The sequence below is a fragment of the Melospiza georgiana genome, chromosome 18 (genome assembly GCF_028018845.1).
Source record: "Melospiza georgiana isolate bMelGeo1 chromosome 18, bMelGeo1.pri, whole genome shotgun sequence".
In the NCBI taxonomy this organism is placed as follows: Eukaryota; Metazoa; Chordata; class Aves; order Passeriformes; family Passerellidae; genus Melospiza; species Melospiza georgiana.
The window spans coordinates 1919682-1936032 of NC_080447.1; the positions used below are offsets into that span (position 1 = coordinate 1919682).

The 16351-nt window shown below is 52.3% G+C and overlaps 1 protein-coding gene across 13 annotated transcripts in view; it reads left to right on the plus strand.

The window, feature by feature from the left end:
* The window catches only part of NCOR2 (nuclear receptor corepressor 2), a 225496-nt gene that overhangs the window by 123411 nt on the left and 85734 nt on the right, over window positions 1–16351 (plus strand). For 12 of the 13 annotated variants that reach the window (XM_058036731.1, XM_058036730.1, XM_058036732.1 and 9 more), the window contains exons 7-8: window positions 3700–3756; window positions 8315–8367. In XM_058036731.1, the coding sequence (XP_057892714.1) occupies window positions 3700–3756; window positions 8315–8367 (110 nt within the window). Of the gene's footprint in view, window positions 1–3699; window positions 3757–8151; window positions 8216–8314; window positions 8368–16351 lie in introns of those variants that run through there. The other variant, XM_058036741.1, reaches the window with a different exon arrangement.

The following is a 16351-nucleotide window of genomic DNA, read 5'->3' on the forward strand; positions in this document are numbered from 1 at the left end:
CGTCCTGTGTGCAGTCTCTGCCTCTGGAAGGGCTTTGCTTGCCTGTGTGCAGGACATGGCTGGTCCCAAGCAGAACCCCTCCCATCCCAGCCCTGCAGCCTGCGGGGTGCTATAAATAACCCCGGGAGCACGGTTCAGCTGCAGCAGCTTTGTGCTGCATGGAACCATGGCTGGAGCCGGTCCAAGAAAGTGCCGCCTCCTAATTTCAGATCCGCTTTCTCAAAATAACTCCCGTGTTTCCTTCTCTTCCATTTTTAAACTTCGCTTTAAGAGGAGCCCACGCAAAATCCCAGGCTCTCCCTGCTCTGGTTGTGGTTGCTCTGCTGCCTCGCGGGGCTGGCTCCTCGTCCCCACGGGAGCTCACATGGCCGGGAAGTTGCTCTCCTGCCTGCTTTCCCCTCCCAGGCCTATTTTAAGTTTCTTCAAAGGAAAAGCAAGGGGCTGGAGTTTGCTTTGGAAGCCAAATGCTCTTCAGGCAAGAATGAAGATTTTTTTTGTAGTCTGCAGGGAGGTTTTTGCTGTTGGTGAAGATCTCTTCAGCTCCAGGCCCCTTGGAGGAGCATGAGCTGGGGTAAGAGCACAATTTTCCTGCCTGTACCCCTGCCCAAGGGGAGACAGATTCTGTAGGGGCAAATCCTGCTGCCTGATACATCTGTGGGTTCCCTTCTGAATCCGTGGGCCCTGCAGCAACCAGGTTTTTGTTTCAGACATGTTTCTTGAGGCACTGAGCCCTCCAGAAGTGGAGGTCCCTTCATGGGCAACACTGCTCCACTGCTGTGGAGGATATTTCAGGATTCTCTACCAGATCAAGAAAAGGGATCTTTGCCTGTGTGCTGGGGAGCTGCAGAGGCACTGTATAAGTGCTGGGGATCTTCATTTATCTCACTAGAGGTAAAGGCTGGGGTTTGCTTCTTGATGAATTTCCTTCTGTTAAACAGCAGGAATGCAAGTACAGGTGGGGTCATTCAGCAGATGTAGGATGACCCCTGTGGTTTTCTTCTGCAGGGTCCATCACTAAACATACTCCTAACAAAACCAGTATTGGAACCAAGTCCTAGGTGGCCATGCCTTTGGAAGGGAAAGGATTTACCAGGACTGCTGGTGGTCTTTAGCAAAGGTCCCACTGCTGTGGGAGGGCCTGGGGAGCTGCCTTTGTACCTGAACAGTTTGGGGTTTGCATAAATTCTCCAGTCAGGTTCTGGCTTGCTGTGTCCCTGGGCAGGAGCACGCCTCTCTGTGTCTGTCTGCCCCCAGAGATGAGCCCTGGCTGGTGGGAGCCCTCAGCTGGGTGATTTCTGTTCTTCCCAGTTGCACTGCCAGCTCTCACCTCGCTCTGCCAGGCCTTTCAGACAGCTCGTTATGGTTCTGCTATGATCTGATAAAGGCAGCAAGGAGCATCAGCAATTACAGTGGGTGTCAAGTGTTAATTGGGCAGCTTTCAAGATAGAGGAATTTCTTTGTGTACGTACAAAGATATGACGTGCTCGGAATTGCTTCTCCTCCTGATCTTTCGTTCTGGAGACGTGTATATTGCAGTTGGTTAATGCAAGACAAATTATGTCATTCTTCTTGATTTGCCACATGTTCTGCCTGTGGTGGTTTGCCTCTGGCTTGTCTCATTAAGTTGTCTAAACATGGCAAATGCAGCAAGCTGAACATACTCAGCTTTTTCTCAAAGTTAATCTCATTGTACACAGCATCACCAGTCCCTTGCTGTGCCATCCCTGCTGCCAGGGCAGCTTCCACCAGCCCATGGTGGGACTGTCAGCCTTTAGTGAGGCTACAGTCTTCTACCCATAATTATGCAGAATGCAGTTAATTAGTTTGCTGGTTTTTGTCCCAGTTTCACATAAAAAAATTCTGGTAAGCTGATGCCTCCTGCTCACCAGCAACCAAAGGCAGGCAGGAGGGCATTGGCCAAATCGTCCTCTTGGCCACTGATGTAGAGTGGTTTTAGTGGTTTTAATGATCCTTCCTCTCCTGGAAATCTTACCTCCTGGATTTAATTCTGTAAGACTTTTCAGTGCCACAGTGCTGATGTTCTCCAAGGCCAGCAGATTTTATCACTCACGAAGACCAAAATATTAAGCTCTGGCTCAGAGTTCTCTGTTGTGTGATGAATTTTTCCAAGGGGCAGGTCCCTGGGCAGACCTGGCTCATTCCCATTCATGGAATCAGGTGGGCAGTGTTGGTGACATCTGTGACCACCAAGATCTGCTGTGGGGATGCTGTGGGTACCAGGCAGGGATGCACTGACAGCAGGGGGATGGTGCCAGAGCAGGCTCCCTGCACAGTCACATCTCTCTTAGCACCCTTGCAGTCCCTGTTATATTGCACAAAAGCTTTGTGTACAGCAAATGCAGGACCTGGAAGCTCTCCTGGTCGTGCTGTGGTGAGGCACCTGCTGCAGGCTTTGCAGCTGGGACAGGGCTGGGTTTGGCCAGGGCCATTTGCCTGAGCCCCGCCACGGGCAGGGTGACTCCCACAGCTGCTGTTCTGCTTGGGCTGACTCTTTCAGAGTGCTGGTGTGCAGATCAGGCTCTGTGTGGGTGCACAAGGCTCTGGTGAGGAGTCTGCACACCTACAGCCGCATCAGTGCTTTTGAGGAGCAGCCAGCAGTGGGGGATAGATGAGACTTTGGAAACTCTCCACGGGGGTGGATGCGGGGGCAAGCAGCAGGGCTGTGTGCCAGCCTTTGGTGAGACAATCCTTGGGAAACTCATCCTGCCCTGAGACGGTGTGAGAGGTGCCTGATGCTGGAGAGCTACGTGAGCTGGACCCCTGGAGCTGAAATCCCTTTCCCTGGAAAGTTTTCCCAGATTTGCCCAGCCCCACTGGTTGTGCCAGGAGCCCAGACCCCAGCCTACCCCTGCTCCCCAGTCTGGGGCTCAGCTCCCTGTTTTAGGCAGCTAAACTGGGATTTTCTCTCTCCCTTACCCCAAAATAGCTAAAACTACTTATTTTATCTGAACCTCTGAAAATCCATCTCCTTATCCCCATCACTGTCAGGTACTTGGCTGTAGCAGCTCAGCCCCTGGTGTCGGCAGCACGCAGTGATCTGGATTTATTGGACTGTCAGTAACCCCCTGAACAGCCTGGCTCTGCGAGGAAGTGCTGTTTACTGAAAATGTCATCTTTTATTTAGACTGCTGCTACAGCCAGCCCATGTCTTTTTTTCAGGCCTGTTTAATTAGTAAGCACTGCGCAGCCCCTGACACGTGTTCCTGGGTGGTTTTTGTGCCTGTAATAAGCGCTAGGTAGCGTGGCCGGGGGCGGGAGGGGACGGGGAAGGGCTGCTCTGCTGCAGGGAGGGGAGGGAAGCGAGGGCAGCTCAACTCTAATGATCACATGCTCGTCAAGAGATGAATCCTAGAAAGGGCATCTCTGCGTGCGTGCCGGTCTGCCCGCCCTCCTCCTCCTCCTCTTCCTCCTCCTGCTGCTCCTGGCAGGGCAGCGGCGCAGAGGTACCGGCACAGGACGGGTCAGGGCTCCGGGTCACTCCTGGGCACGGCTCCGATGCTTTAGGGCCGTGATAACCCGAGCGCCGCTCCGGAGGCTGAGCTGAACCTTTTCTCTCAGGCAGGGATGGGATTTGTGCCGGCTCCGTGGAGGTTTCAGGAGTGGTTTGAGCAGAGAGCCGCGACTCGTAAGCGATGGCACAAGTAACTTTTTTCTTCCTGTCCCCTTTCCTCCCTGCAGAAGAAGGCGGAGGCTGCCCACCGGATCCTGGAAGGGCTGGGTCCGCAGGTGGAGCTGGTGAGTGTTGCCCGTGCTGGGGGAGCGGGCCCGTGTGGCTGTCCCTGTGTCCCTGTGGCTGTCCGTGTGTCTGTCACAGGGAAATGCGCTGCTGGCCCGGACCTCTCGCTGGCACCGCACCAAAGCAGGAAGCGAAGTGACTGAGATGAGTACTGAAACGCGGGCAGACACACACACAGAGCCCTCCTCGCTGAGGTTTAACCCTTTGGCTCCCTCCTCCCGCGCTGCAGTGGAGCTGGGGGGTGGAAGGGGCTCTGGCACAGTCTGCCTCCCCTGGGGATGCTGAGGCACTGCGGGGCTGCTGCCTGCTCAGCTGCTGCCTCTCAGCCAGCCTCGGTGCTGTGGGGAGGGATGGGTGCTTGCACTCTCCTCTGTCCCACCCACTGACAATGGAGGAGGGTGCTGAAGGGTGCTCTGTGAGCTGCCACAACCTGCAAGTGTCAGCACTTGCACACTTCTCTCATGCACGGGGAAGCTGAGAAAACAACTTAGGACAGATTGCCACTTTGGGGCTTCTCCCTCATCTGGAAAAATCCATCTGTAGTCAAAGGACTGACTGCTGGAGGGGCAGCTGGAAACAACCCCTGGAGCTGAGTCCTGGAGAAAGGTGCACTGGCAGTGATGCTGCTGGAAGGATCAGAGCCAGTCTGACAGACAGTCCCTGCTCTGCACCAGCCGTGGGATGCAGTGGATGGAGTCTGCAGGAGATGGGAGCAGGCAGTTCAGGCTTCCACAGCTGTAATTTGCACTTGCCCTGTGGGGGTGGCACTAATTGCTGTCTTCCCCTGCGCAGAAGGGAGAGGTCACACGTGACAAAGCCCACTTCCTCGTTGAGGAGGTAACACTCATTATTATTCCTCTGAGTCACCAGGGTCAAACCCTTTGCTCTTTCTGCTCTGAAGATTGGCAGTGCCCAGGCTTGGTGCTTCCTTATCCAAAAGATGTTGCATTTCCCTTCCTTCCTCCTCCTTTCTTTGCTTGGTTTTTTTTCACTCTGTTTTTCCTTTTTTCATTTTGTTGATGTTTTCTCCCTGGCTGTTGACACTGCACAGTAGGGGCTGTAACAGAGACCAGTGCAAACCTTTCCTCTGTGTCTGTGCCTTGCTCATTGGAGGGCAGGGGAAAAGGGGAAACCTCACTGAGAGAAGCCAGCTGGGCATCCTACAGACTGTCTGGTCCATCTGCCACGGGAGGGCCACTTCTATGGCCCAGCAGTGCCCAGGACCTGCCAACAGCCTCCAAGAGACAAGATGAATGGTCACAGCTCCTTCTGAGCTGGAAAGGAAGCAGCTCCAGGAAGAGGAGCACGCTGTGCCTGATGCTCATCCTGCCCCACCATGTCACACACCACATGCTCCAGCCCTGGAGCTGCCCCAGCCCACGGGTCTCCTGCAGGGAGGTTGGGCATCCTGGTGCCAGCCCAGTCTGTGCAGGGAGAGGTGTGGCTGTCACCAGCCGGGCTGTGTGTTGCTGTCAGCTCTGTGGGATGTGCTGTCCTGGCTGTTCAGAGGGCTCTGGTGGGTGACTTTGGAGCAGTGATGGTGCTGGATCCACGCTGGCTCAGGAATGAGCAGCGTGCTGGAGCTCCTGGAGTGGGGTGGGAGGTTGTGCTGGGAATTGGTCACTCATGGCACCAGTACTGCTGTGCTGGCAGACAGGAGCAGGAGGCCAAGGATTTCTGGGAAGCTGCTGCTCCCCTCTGGGTCAGGAGCAGGTTGTGAGTCAGTAAACCAGGGCTCTGCTTGTGTCACCCCTGCAGTGTAGTGGTACCATTTAAAAAATGTCTGTGTTTTCCCCAGGAGAAATGGTTTTGAGATGTATAATCTGAACCCTGCAGTCCCCAGAAAGCAATTGAGACCTTTCTGGTTTATTTCTAAGAGCTTTCAGTAAATACAAGGCTTTTCCAGTAATAGCTTTGCATTGCAATTATGTTTTTCTAAAATGTCATTCTCCAGAGAAATGTATTACATGTTCCTAACCCTGGAGAAACACTGGGTATGTTTTGAACATCACCTTACCTATCTGACCTGTGAGCTGTACTTGTGCTTACTTACTGAGAAAGGTGGAATTGGGAGTTGTTGGTGGCTCTGAGGGAAGATGCTGTTTCTCAGTCCCTGCCCTGCTGAGAATAAAGTTTCTTTAAGTATTTAGTCTGTAAGTTCTCTGTGGGTGAGTAGAACTTGTCTCCTGGGCTTCCTCCACTGCCGAGGCTGTTGTGCAGATAGAAATCTCTTTGAGGTACTGGTGTCATGTGGGTCTTGGATTCTGGTCCCAGAATTTCATATTTCTGAGTGTTTGGGCATTTCTTTTAAAATGATGTGTTCCAGTGCTTGTCGGCTAACACTTAAGTTTTCTAGCTAAGACTCTAAGTGTTCATATCATTTATAGGTTGTAGTTGAGAGGAATCATTTGGTCATCTGGTTGGCATCAGGGCATCTGTAATGTCCTTGTGGACGTGAGCATTTTCCAACCCAGGTCCAAACCAAAATGTTAATTGCACTGCTTCTCCCAGGAGGAAGGTCTGTGTGACCTGCAACATGGAAGCTTCTTTGCTTTGATATTTATGAGCAAGGAGGGAAGAGAGATGGTCATTCCTCAGTATTTCCAGTTCCTGCAGTCCTCTCCCAGAAGACAGTCACTGGTCAAGGCCTGCCAGCTTTCCAGGGTGACTGAGGATGTGATGCTCTGGAGCTGTGGCTGTTCCTGCTGCCTGTGGTGCAGACCTGCCTCTGGAGCTACGTGATGAGACGGATGTCTGTGTTCCTCCGAGCTTTCCAAGCATGAAGTGCACAGCCAGCTCTGAGCCTGGAGTCACACCAGCAGATCTGAGAGGATTCCTGATGGAAGCACCCCTGGGGATGGGATACCACTGAGAATGTCACCCTCACGAGGATCTGCTCGTCCCTCTCACCTGCCCTGGCTCTGCCAGCCCACGGTGGCCAGGTGTCCCTGGCAGTGTCTCCTGGCAGGCTTGCAGCCCTCACCCCCTCTCCAGGTGATGGGTGCATGGGTGGCTGTCAGCACTCCTGGAACACAGGGGTTCATGTCCTGTGCCTGTCTGCCTGGGGATTACGTGCCTCTGCCTGCCCCTGCTGCCCAGGATTACGTGTGCTTTCACAGAGGAGAGGGACACGTCCAAGGACAGCCAGAGAGAGAAGCTGATGACCCGATGGTGCCGCAGTGATGGAGCAGGGACAGCTACACCCAGTCTCTGTTCTGTGAGGATTGATGTGGCTGTGCTGTGTGGTGAAGCAGAATCTGTGTCTTACAGAGAAGTAGAAACAGGCTGTGTGGAAAAACAAGCTTCTGTGCCAAGCACCTGTGATGGTGATAGGGAGATACCACAGAGGATGTGGGAGTAACACCTTCTTCAGACTGGAGGGGAAAAGGACCCATCTTTGTTTACGTGTTCTGTCGCCTCCAGTGCTGCTCACCTGGTTCAGCAGATGCTCAGCACATGTTTTGCTCTTTTCCTGTGTTTAATCTGGGGTGAAATTGGGTAAACCCAGAGCACATTCTCAGCCCTACTGACCACAGGAGCAGGGTGAGCTGGTGTGTGTATCTGTGGTCAGGGTGCTGCCTTCAGCCAGGCCATCACATGTCCCTCTGCTGTGTTGGTCACAGATGTGAGATGCTCACAGCTGCTTTGGGGAAGGTTTGTGGATGAACTGCTTCAGTACTTGGTGATGTTTTTGTGGTCAGACCTGAGCTGTGCTCTTTAGGTGATGGTTGCTGGTGATGGTTGGGCTGTGGCAAGATTTTGGTTATCCCACTCTTGGACATGTTCCCAGCAGCTTAAGACAATGAATAGAAGTGTGGAAGGGCTTAATCCTGAGCACCCTGTCAGCCTGCTGATGTGGACACAATGGGTGGCAGCCCCTGGCGTGTGTGCTGAGCTGGGTGGGATTGAGCCTGGTCTCTGGCATCTCTCCCTCACAGAGGTGGGACCCTCCAGATTGCCAAGGATAAATCCCTGGGAAGGCAGAGGTAGCGGGGCAGTGACCAGGGATGGATCCAACTCTCCCGACTCCCCATGGAGCTCCCTGCCATATCCCCCCTGAGGCTGTGGGGCGCAGAGCAGCCCTGGGGAAAGCACATTCTGACGGCCAGATGGGCATCGTTGTCCTCAGGTGTGCAGGGGACCGGCAGCGCTGGAAGCCCCGGGAGCAGACGCTTGTCCTGCCCGCAGCTCCCCGTGCCGGGCTGGCTGGGCGGGCTCAGGCAGGCTTTCAGCGCGTAGACATAACAACTCGCAGCTCACAGACTGTCTCTCCGCGCTCCCCGAGCCCCGCTCTCCCCTCGCCTCCCCCGTGTCATATGTTGCGAGGCGCAGTGCGTTTTTTAATCGGTGAATAACAGCGCGTCCCCGCCGCGCCGATCCGAGCCCAGCCGGGCTGGCCGCCCTCCCCCGGGATGCTCCGGGATGCAGCGGGGCTCTGCCGGCAGCCAGCAGCCTCCAGTACGGCCGGGAGAGGGGCTGGGGGCCACTGCTGGTGGCTTTGGGTTCCTAAATGCCAGACCGCACCATTTATGCCTTCGTTTCTCTGATTTGTTTCAGCCGTTATACAACCAGCCTTCAGACACCAGGCAGTACCATGAGAACATTAAAATGTAAGTATGTGGCGATGAAGCTGTTGTAAATGTCAGGCTGGGCAGTAGAGGGGAGCAGGAGGGGTGCCAGCTTGCTCCCAGACCCCAATTGAAGCTGCTGAGGAATTGTGAGCATCCTGTGGGAGCTGCTCTGGGTGCCTGGAGCACAAACCAGCTCCAGGAGCTCAGCAGTCAGGGGCTGTAGCTGAGGGTGGATGCTGAAGGTGCTGTTTGATTTTCTGAGGGTGGGGTGGATGGGGGTCCTTGATATTTTCCCAGACAACACTTACCTTAAGTGCTTTCTTCTGTGTTTCTCCCATACTGAAATATGAAATCAGCTGCCTCTGTGTGTGTGTGTGTGTTTGCATGCGAGAAAGATGAGGTAAAATGAAAAGTTGCAATTACAATTAGATTTTCATGAAGGACCTCTTGAATGTCTAATAACAACTGGTTATTTCAAAGATACTTACTGAGACTTAGCAATCATTTAATTTGACTTATCACCTCAATACATGATTTAATCATCAGCATGTGTTTAATAACCACAGTGACTTCCTGAACATAGAAGAACTATAACAGATAATGAGAATAGCGATAATTGTGATTATTGTTGGAAATTTAAATAGTCAAACCAGATCTGAAACTTTTTATCTGCCTTGAATGAACTGATGATTGCTCTGAGCTGCCTGCAGTGAGTCTATTTTGGTACCAGCTCGGTCAGCTGGTGATAATCATCTTTAATAATCTATTAACAAAAGTTAATAATCTCTTGCTTTTCAGCGGTATGTTAATTGATCCCGGGGGTTTATGAGGGAAGAGTTCCTGTACCTTTGCTCTAGGGGAGCATGGCAGGAGGCGGCAATGTTTAGGGGCTCTCTGTCCCCAAGGGCTGCAGGGAGGAGGGTTTGGTGATGTGACCCTGCTGCTCACTGCCAGGCCCTGCTCTGTTCCTGCTCCCCCCAGAGCTTCCTGTGTCATCCCAGCACTGCTCTCCCTGCAGAGCATTCCAGCCCAGAGTCACCCCCAGCTCCCCAATTCCCACAGGGCATAGAGTGTCCCTGTCACTTTGGGGGCTCCCTGTCAGTTCAGGGTGTCCCTGTCACTTCTGGGGGTCCCTGTCACTTCAGGGGGCTGATGAGTGATAAACCATCTTGTGTGGCCCAGGGATGGCTCTCTGCATTGCTGGTCATGCTCACCCCCAGCTCTGATGGGCTTTGGGAGTCACCAGCTCTCAGGGATGCCTTGAGGGGCCCCACGGCCATCCCAGTGCAGGTGCTGAAGGTGGCAGCTTCAAGCTGATCCCTACTGTTGTCCTTCAATGAATGAGTTAAAAGTAGATTGGGATACTTCACCCACTCTCCATTCCCCTGCCAATATCTGTGGGTTTGTGATCACATTTTCCTGTGATTTAAACCATTTCCTGTCCTGGGTTGCTGCCTGAAAGACGGGCGCAAACAAGAGGGAACTGACTGCGCAGGTCGGGAGTGAAACTGGTGAGAGGTGAAGCCCCATCAAAGCAGCCAGCAGGGCAGGTGTTCCCTTCCATCCCTGCCCCTGCAGGCTTGTCCCCACCCCACACAGTGACAGTCCCCACGTGGCTGTAGCTGTGGCAGGGACAGACCAAGGAGAGGTTGGAGCAGGCAGGCTTGGGGTTAATGTTTGCTGTGATTAATGCTGCAAAAATACGGGAAGGAAACCACACATTTTAATGAAAAGCCTCCGTCTCCTCCTTCCAGAAACCTGGCAATTAGCTGCCTTCAGCTGGTTGTTGATGCCAGCCGAGCACAGTTACAGATCTGGGTCAGTGAAAGGCCCCTGAGCAATCTGGGCTCCAGATGTTGGCTGGTTTTGGCCACGGGTCTGTCTTGGAGGTCCCTCGGTCTGGTCTGCACTTGGCTACTTGTTGGTGGACATGCAGAGAAATTGGTGTGTCTTTACTCCCATCTCCCTGTCTGTGCTGCACCTTAAAGGATATTTTGATGTTTGGGAGGCAGATAGGAAATGAAGATTTTGGTGATTCTTCCAAACAAATGATTCAGGGTCCTTTGACCAAGAGCAAAAGATATCAGACTCCTCTGTTTTGACTGAGTTATGCTTGGATGTTCACATCTGCTCTACAATTTTTCCACAAGCTGAATTTGAAGATATTTTTTGTCTTTTCCTTGTTGTTAATATGTTTGTGCCTTTCTGCCCCAAAAGAGCAGCTTCTGCTCCATAGCCTGGAGGTGGCTGTTTCCATAGAGGATGGAGTAAATCCTCAGGGTGCTGGGAGATACCAGCCAGATGCATTAGAACATCAGGACAGCTGCCAGGACACCGCAGGTTATATTCTGCCAAGGTGTAATTGGATGCAGATTCTCCAGAACAGCTTCACCCTATGCAGATTTAACCATGATGAAAAAACCTTTTGGCAGATTGCTGGAAAATCATCTGGCTTGTGATTCTGTCCACAAATCCTCACTGCATCCTGGCTGTGTTGAACTGCCCCATGTGAAGCTGGTTTGGAGCCCCTTGGGCACAAGATGGCCAGGCTATTATTGTCACAAATACCTTTTATAGCTTTTTTTATTTTTTTGCTTTGTTTTTAAACGCTTCTTAGTGTGAATTTTTTATTCTCAGTTGAATGTGTGCAAGTGTCAGTGGGAAGGCATTTGAATATCAGAAAGCCAGGATTCCTCGATTTCTCCACAGCTATACTCTGTGCCTTGCAACACTCATTTAATTCTCCCTTCTTGTTTGCTTTGCTTTTCAGCTGGGATGAGTCACGTATGCTAATAGAGCTGGCTGGGGACTTACCGGGAGAATTTCTGCTCTCACTGAAATGTTACCGGTCTCTTATATTCATGGAGTTTTATGGCCTGTCTCCTATTCAGTACAGTTAAAATTAATTTCATGCCCCAGTTCATTCCAGTGTTTGCAGCTTCAAAAGCTTTTAAGTCCTATTTAGCTGCCTGGCTGTGCTCTGCTCCTCGCCTGCGCGGTCCCTTTGGTTCACCTGTGAGTGCAGGCTTCGAGCAAACATGGTTAATTTTGTATGCTACATCTGCTGTGGGATCCAAGGCACCCTTGAGTGGTTTGTTCCAAAGCCTTGACCTACCTTTGATGGGACCGTGTCCTTTCTGTTTGAAATTCCTGTGTTGTTGGAGAGGAGGGCTCTGCCATTTCCCCATCAAGAAAAGAGGAGGGCAAGGTGGCATTTAGTGCCCTCATTTCATAGGGATGGGGTGAGCTTTGCCCCCGTGGCTGGTTTGTCAAGGTGAGAATTTTTTGGCTTTGCAGCAGACTGAAAACTTTCTTCAAGATGCATCACAGCCCTGAACACAGCTGGAAACCACTCGAGTGATTCTGCATCAGTTGAGAAGGCTACAAAAGAGCCTTTTTCTACATCCTGATGAAACACAACAAATGCAGAATGTGCTGGTGCACCAGTGAAGCACCATGCCTCTGGTCGGGGTCTTTATTTCAGGGCTTTGCCAGCTGCTTGTACAAGGATGAGAGCTGCCCTTCCCACCCTGCCACTGTAGTGACTCTGCGTATTCCCCAGGCTCAGGCTCCAAAGATATTAACCTTCTTTCCTCCAAGTGTTTGAGAAATGACAAGATGTTGTTCACATGAGCAGGATCAATTACCTGCTGTCTGTCTGAAGAGATATTCTCCAAGGGGGCCTTGGTCTCTAGGCAGGAGATTCCTGCTCGGTCAGCCATGAAAACACCCGGCAGGACTCTCCTCCCCCTTCCCAAAGCAGTCATCCTGCAATCACATTCTGTGAGACTTGGAGCTGAAAGCAAAATGTGAGCTTCCCTGAGCCTCGAAAAAGCAGACAGAAAGCAAAGGGAATAGCCCAGGGTAAGTGCTGTTCACAGGGTTTGCTTTAAGCCTCCCCTTCAAGAGCTTCTCCTTGCTTTACACTGAAATTCAGGAATCTTGGGGGAAATCAGATTGTGTCCCCTCAAGATGCTTAGGGAGGTGTTGGAGAACCTCTCTGGATGTACAGTTAAAACAGAAGGAGAGCTTGGTGTGGTTTGGGGTTTCTCACATGCCCAGATCCAGCAGCAGCAGAGCTGGGTGCACTGTTAATATTTGCACATCTGGGTTCCTGTCTGCAGCTGAGAGCTTCTTGGGGAGAGGGCAGGAAATCTGCCTCTGCAGAATCAAAATCTGAAGTCAGGATTTTCACAGAGGTTTCAGGGCTTCTGAATCTCTTTTTGTTTTCGAAGTGCCCCCCCAAAAGAGTAGAACAGCTGTCTTCTGAAAATCTCAAACTGTGGCTTTCCAAATCACTTTTCACATTGGGAAATTCAAGTCATCTTTTCATTACTTGCTGTTTAGGGGATTTAGTAGCGCTGGATTGCCTCTAAATTCACAGTTGAAGCCTGACATGTAACACAAATGTTCTTTCAAACCCTGTCATTACTAATGCATTCTCTTTCAGGTCTTTTTATTAGTGCTTGTAGACATTTTCCTCATTAGAAATTCACCTAGCAGCTCCCTGCTCATCCCATTCAAGGTTTCTCATCTCTTTTATTCTCTATTGGCATGCACCAAGGCAGCAGATTACCTGGTGATGAATTACTAAATGATGGAGACACACACTGCTACCTTCTGCTTCTTCCTCTTGCCAGTAAAAAGCCAATTCTGGTTTGGAGGGGGAGTAACATACAACACTTGGGCTTGTGTTGTCCCTTTGGGCTTCAGGGCATGGCAGGGGTGTTTCTGGGCACCACCAGCCTGCCTGACTGTACATCCAGAGTTACAAACCTCTGCCCCTTCACCCTCAGAGGCGCTGATGGTGCTGAGGGTTTATCCATCCCAGTGCCCAAGGGCTCTGGGGTAAATAACTAAAGATCTGCTTTGCTTCTCTTCCCCAGAAAGTGTTTCTAAATATTGCAAGGAGCTGCTCTGAACAGCTGGCTCTCCAGAAGCGTGCCCTGCCTTGGGGTCAGTGGGTTACAGTGTGTTAGCAGCTGGAGCTGTGTGCTGCAGCCATTTCAGAGCACGCAGGGAGTGAGTGCAGTGACCTGTGAGCAGGGTGAGCTGCTCCTGCCCTCACTGTGGGACTCAGCCAGTGACTGCCCTGAGCTGCAGCTGGGGATCCTGGCACAGCCCTGCCCTGTTTGGGTCTGCATTGCCTCTGGGCTGGTTTCACCTCAGAGTGTTCTTGCTGTGCTCCTCAGATCTCCTGATCTGCAGGTCTCTCATCTCCCTGTGCTTTGTTTGGCTGGAGCTTCCTCAGTTTCCTACCCTTGCCTGTGTGATCCATCTCGCTGTTCAATGGCTTTGCCAGCTGCTCGCTGCCTCCTTCCCATCACTCTTTGAGTTTGGTCCCTACTTTGTTTGCTCTGGCTGATGAAAGACGTTCCTGTGTAATTAAATACCCCTGATTAGCTTTGCTCAAATAGCAAACTTCCTTTCATCTCGTCTCGCACCGGTTGAAGGTCTCCCCGGGCTTGGCCAGGTGTGCATCAGCCCTTTGTGTCCTTTGGGAGCTTCTCCAGGGCTTTGGCAGCTCCCCACGGGGGCACACAGCAGCCCTGACATCCTTTTAACATCACCCTCAGGAAGGACCCGTGTGGACCTGGGCCAAGTGGCTCAAAAGTCAGAGCTACAGGTTCTCTCCGTGACTGGCTCCATTGTGAAAGACGTGAAACAAAAGCAGGCTTGGGCCAAGGCAGGGCGGGTGGAAGCAGCTGCCTGCCACAGGGCTGGCTTGGCTGTGCTGGCAGTGGGACATGGGTTTCACTCAGCAGTTTGGGGCTGGCTCTGAGAGCTGTGCTCCTGTGTGAGCTCAGCAGGCAGTGGGGCAGAGGGGAGAGATGAGCTCTGCAGCACAGGGAAATCAGGAGTGGAGATGGGCTCCATCCATGATGAATTGTGGACCACAAGGATGGGGATGTGCCATCTGGCAGCCTCTGGACACCAGCTCAGCAGAAGCTGGGGGGCTCTGTGTCCGTCCCAGCCTGCCCAGTCCGAGGGACACTGCTGAGGGTAAGGCAGGGAGCTCACACATCCTCCCCACCCGGGCTGGGTGACAGGCCAGCCCAGCAATACTTTCAGCTGCCCACAAGAGTCACTGTTGCTTTATCTAAGGAGCACCATTCCTCCTGCCTGGGAGCCGCCTGATTCCTTCCCCCCTGTGCAGTTCAGGTCTCCGTCCTTGGTGCTTTCCCCAGCAAACCACAGGGCTCAGGCAGGGGAGGAGGAGAAGGGAGGAAGGCTGGCACCTGGCACGAGCAGCCCTTACCGTGTGCCTCTCCTCAGTGGTTGTTTCAGTGCCCGGCTCCCAGCAGACAGCCCTCACCTTCCTCTCCTGTGCACAGCAGTTGTGCTGGGCTGGCTGATTTGCTCAGGGAGCACAGCGTGTGCTTGGGAGACACATGGCCCGAATTAACCTCGCTGCAAACGGTTTCTAAGTAACAGCAGTACATGTAGCAAGATAAACTGTGAAGCCTATTTATATTTACCAAGATTGTATTAACCTTTGAAAGGTTGACCTTATGCAAAAACAAAACAAAACAAAAAGATAAAGTGGCAAAAACATTCAGGGCATGAGGGGGTTTGTTGTTGTAATCCTTTCACTCTTTGATTACTTCAGCCTTGGTGGTGGTAAACATACCCTGGCTTTCAAGGCATTTCTGATTTTTGCAGCTGCAGAGCCATCAAGGCTTTGCCTGTATTCGCACTTTCAAGGTCAGCCATGATGCACACCTCAAGGCAACCCATCAGCTGCATAAGAGCTGCTGATTTCTGCATTTGCTCTCCTGTTTTCTAAGAGCTTGTGCAGCACATCCAGCAGCAGCAGCAGGGTGTCAGAACCCCAGGATGCTCCTGGATGTCACCCAGGTGAGGTGGGGAGGGCAGGGCCTGACTGAGCTGGGCTGGCCCCAAGGGACAATCCAGGACCCATCTCACACATGAGCATCATTAGCACCACCCCAAAGGTTTCCTTGTGTTGGAGCTTCCATTGGAATCGGGAATAAACAAACAACAGGAATGTGTTTGTTGGGCACAGTGACCCTGCAAAGAGCTGAACCTTGGAAGGAAATGTGTCTGGCTGGGTCTCTGTGGGAGGGTTTGCTGCCCTCTGAGGCACCACACGGTGCTGGGGCCACGGGGGAAAGCTCGCAGTGTGTGATGTGAAGGGATGCTGGGGCTGGCCAAGCAGTGCTGCAGGGAGCTGTGGTTCCCAGGGCAGCCCTTGCTGTGGGCTCACTGTCATTCCTGGGAGTGCTCATGCACGGTCCAGTGGTGTAGCAAGAAGAGAGTTTAAAAAATGTTGATGCTCTCTGCAATGCTGATGCTTTCTGCAATGTTCTCCATCCCTAAACTTAGCCAGGACTGCCCCCAGTTCTCTCTAGGTGATCTGGGCCCTCTGCCCCTTCCCAAGCAATCCTGTTTGCTGCTCATTATGCTGAGGGATTTCCAAGGGCAGGAGGATGGGCTTTGCCTTCCTGCTAGCCACACGGGGGGAATGAGGAAGCAGCAAGGGTGTCTCTTCATTCAGCTAAATCCCACAGAACATGCCTACATGAGACTGCTAAGCTCCTGATCAGTAATTACACACTGCAGCTCTGCCTTTAATCGGGATAAAAGACTTAAGGAAACTCCTCTGCCCCTGGTCTCTACCTTTTACCTGGAGACTTCATTGCTGTGAATATTACAACAGGAGCAGCCACAGGAGCTCAGCTCTGGGGCTCACGCTGCCTCTGGGAGCTCCTGCAGCCTTTTCAGCTCTGTTCTGCTCCCGTGCTGCTTCTCTTTGAGCAGTTCTTTCATGCTGCCTTTAGAAAGTAGAAAGAAGAAGAAAGTGAGGGGATGTTTGGGCAGACGCTGGGGTGGTTGGGGTTGTGGTGGCCAGATTCCCCCTTGAGGTCCCAATTCTGCAAGTGGCTGAACTCTCCTGGCTGGCTGTTTGCAGCTCTGTCGGGCACAGCTCCAAGGAAGCAAGAGGTCAGGAGATAAGTGCTGCAAGCCCTGCTGTGATCCTGCCTCCTTATCAGGCCCTCAG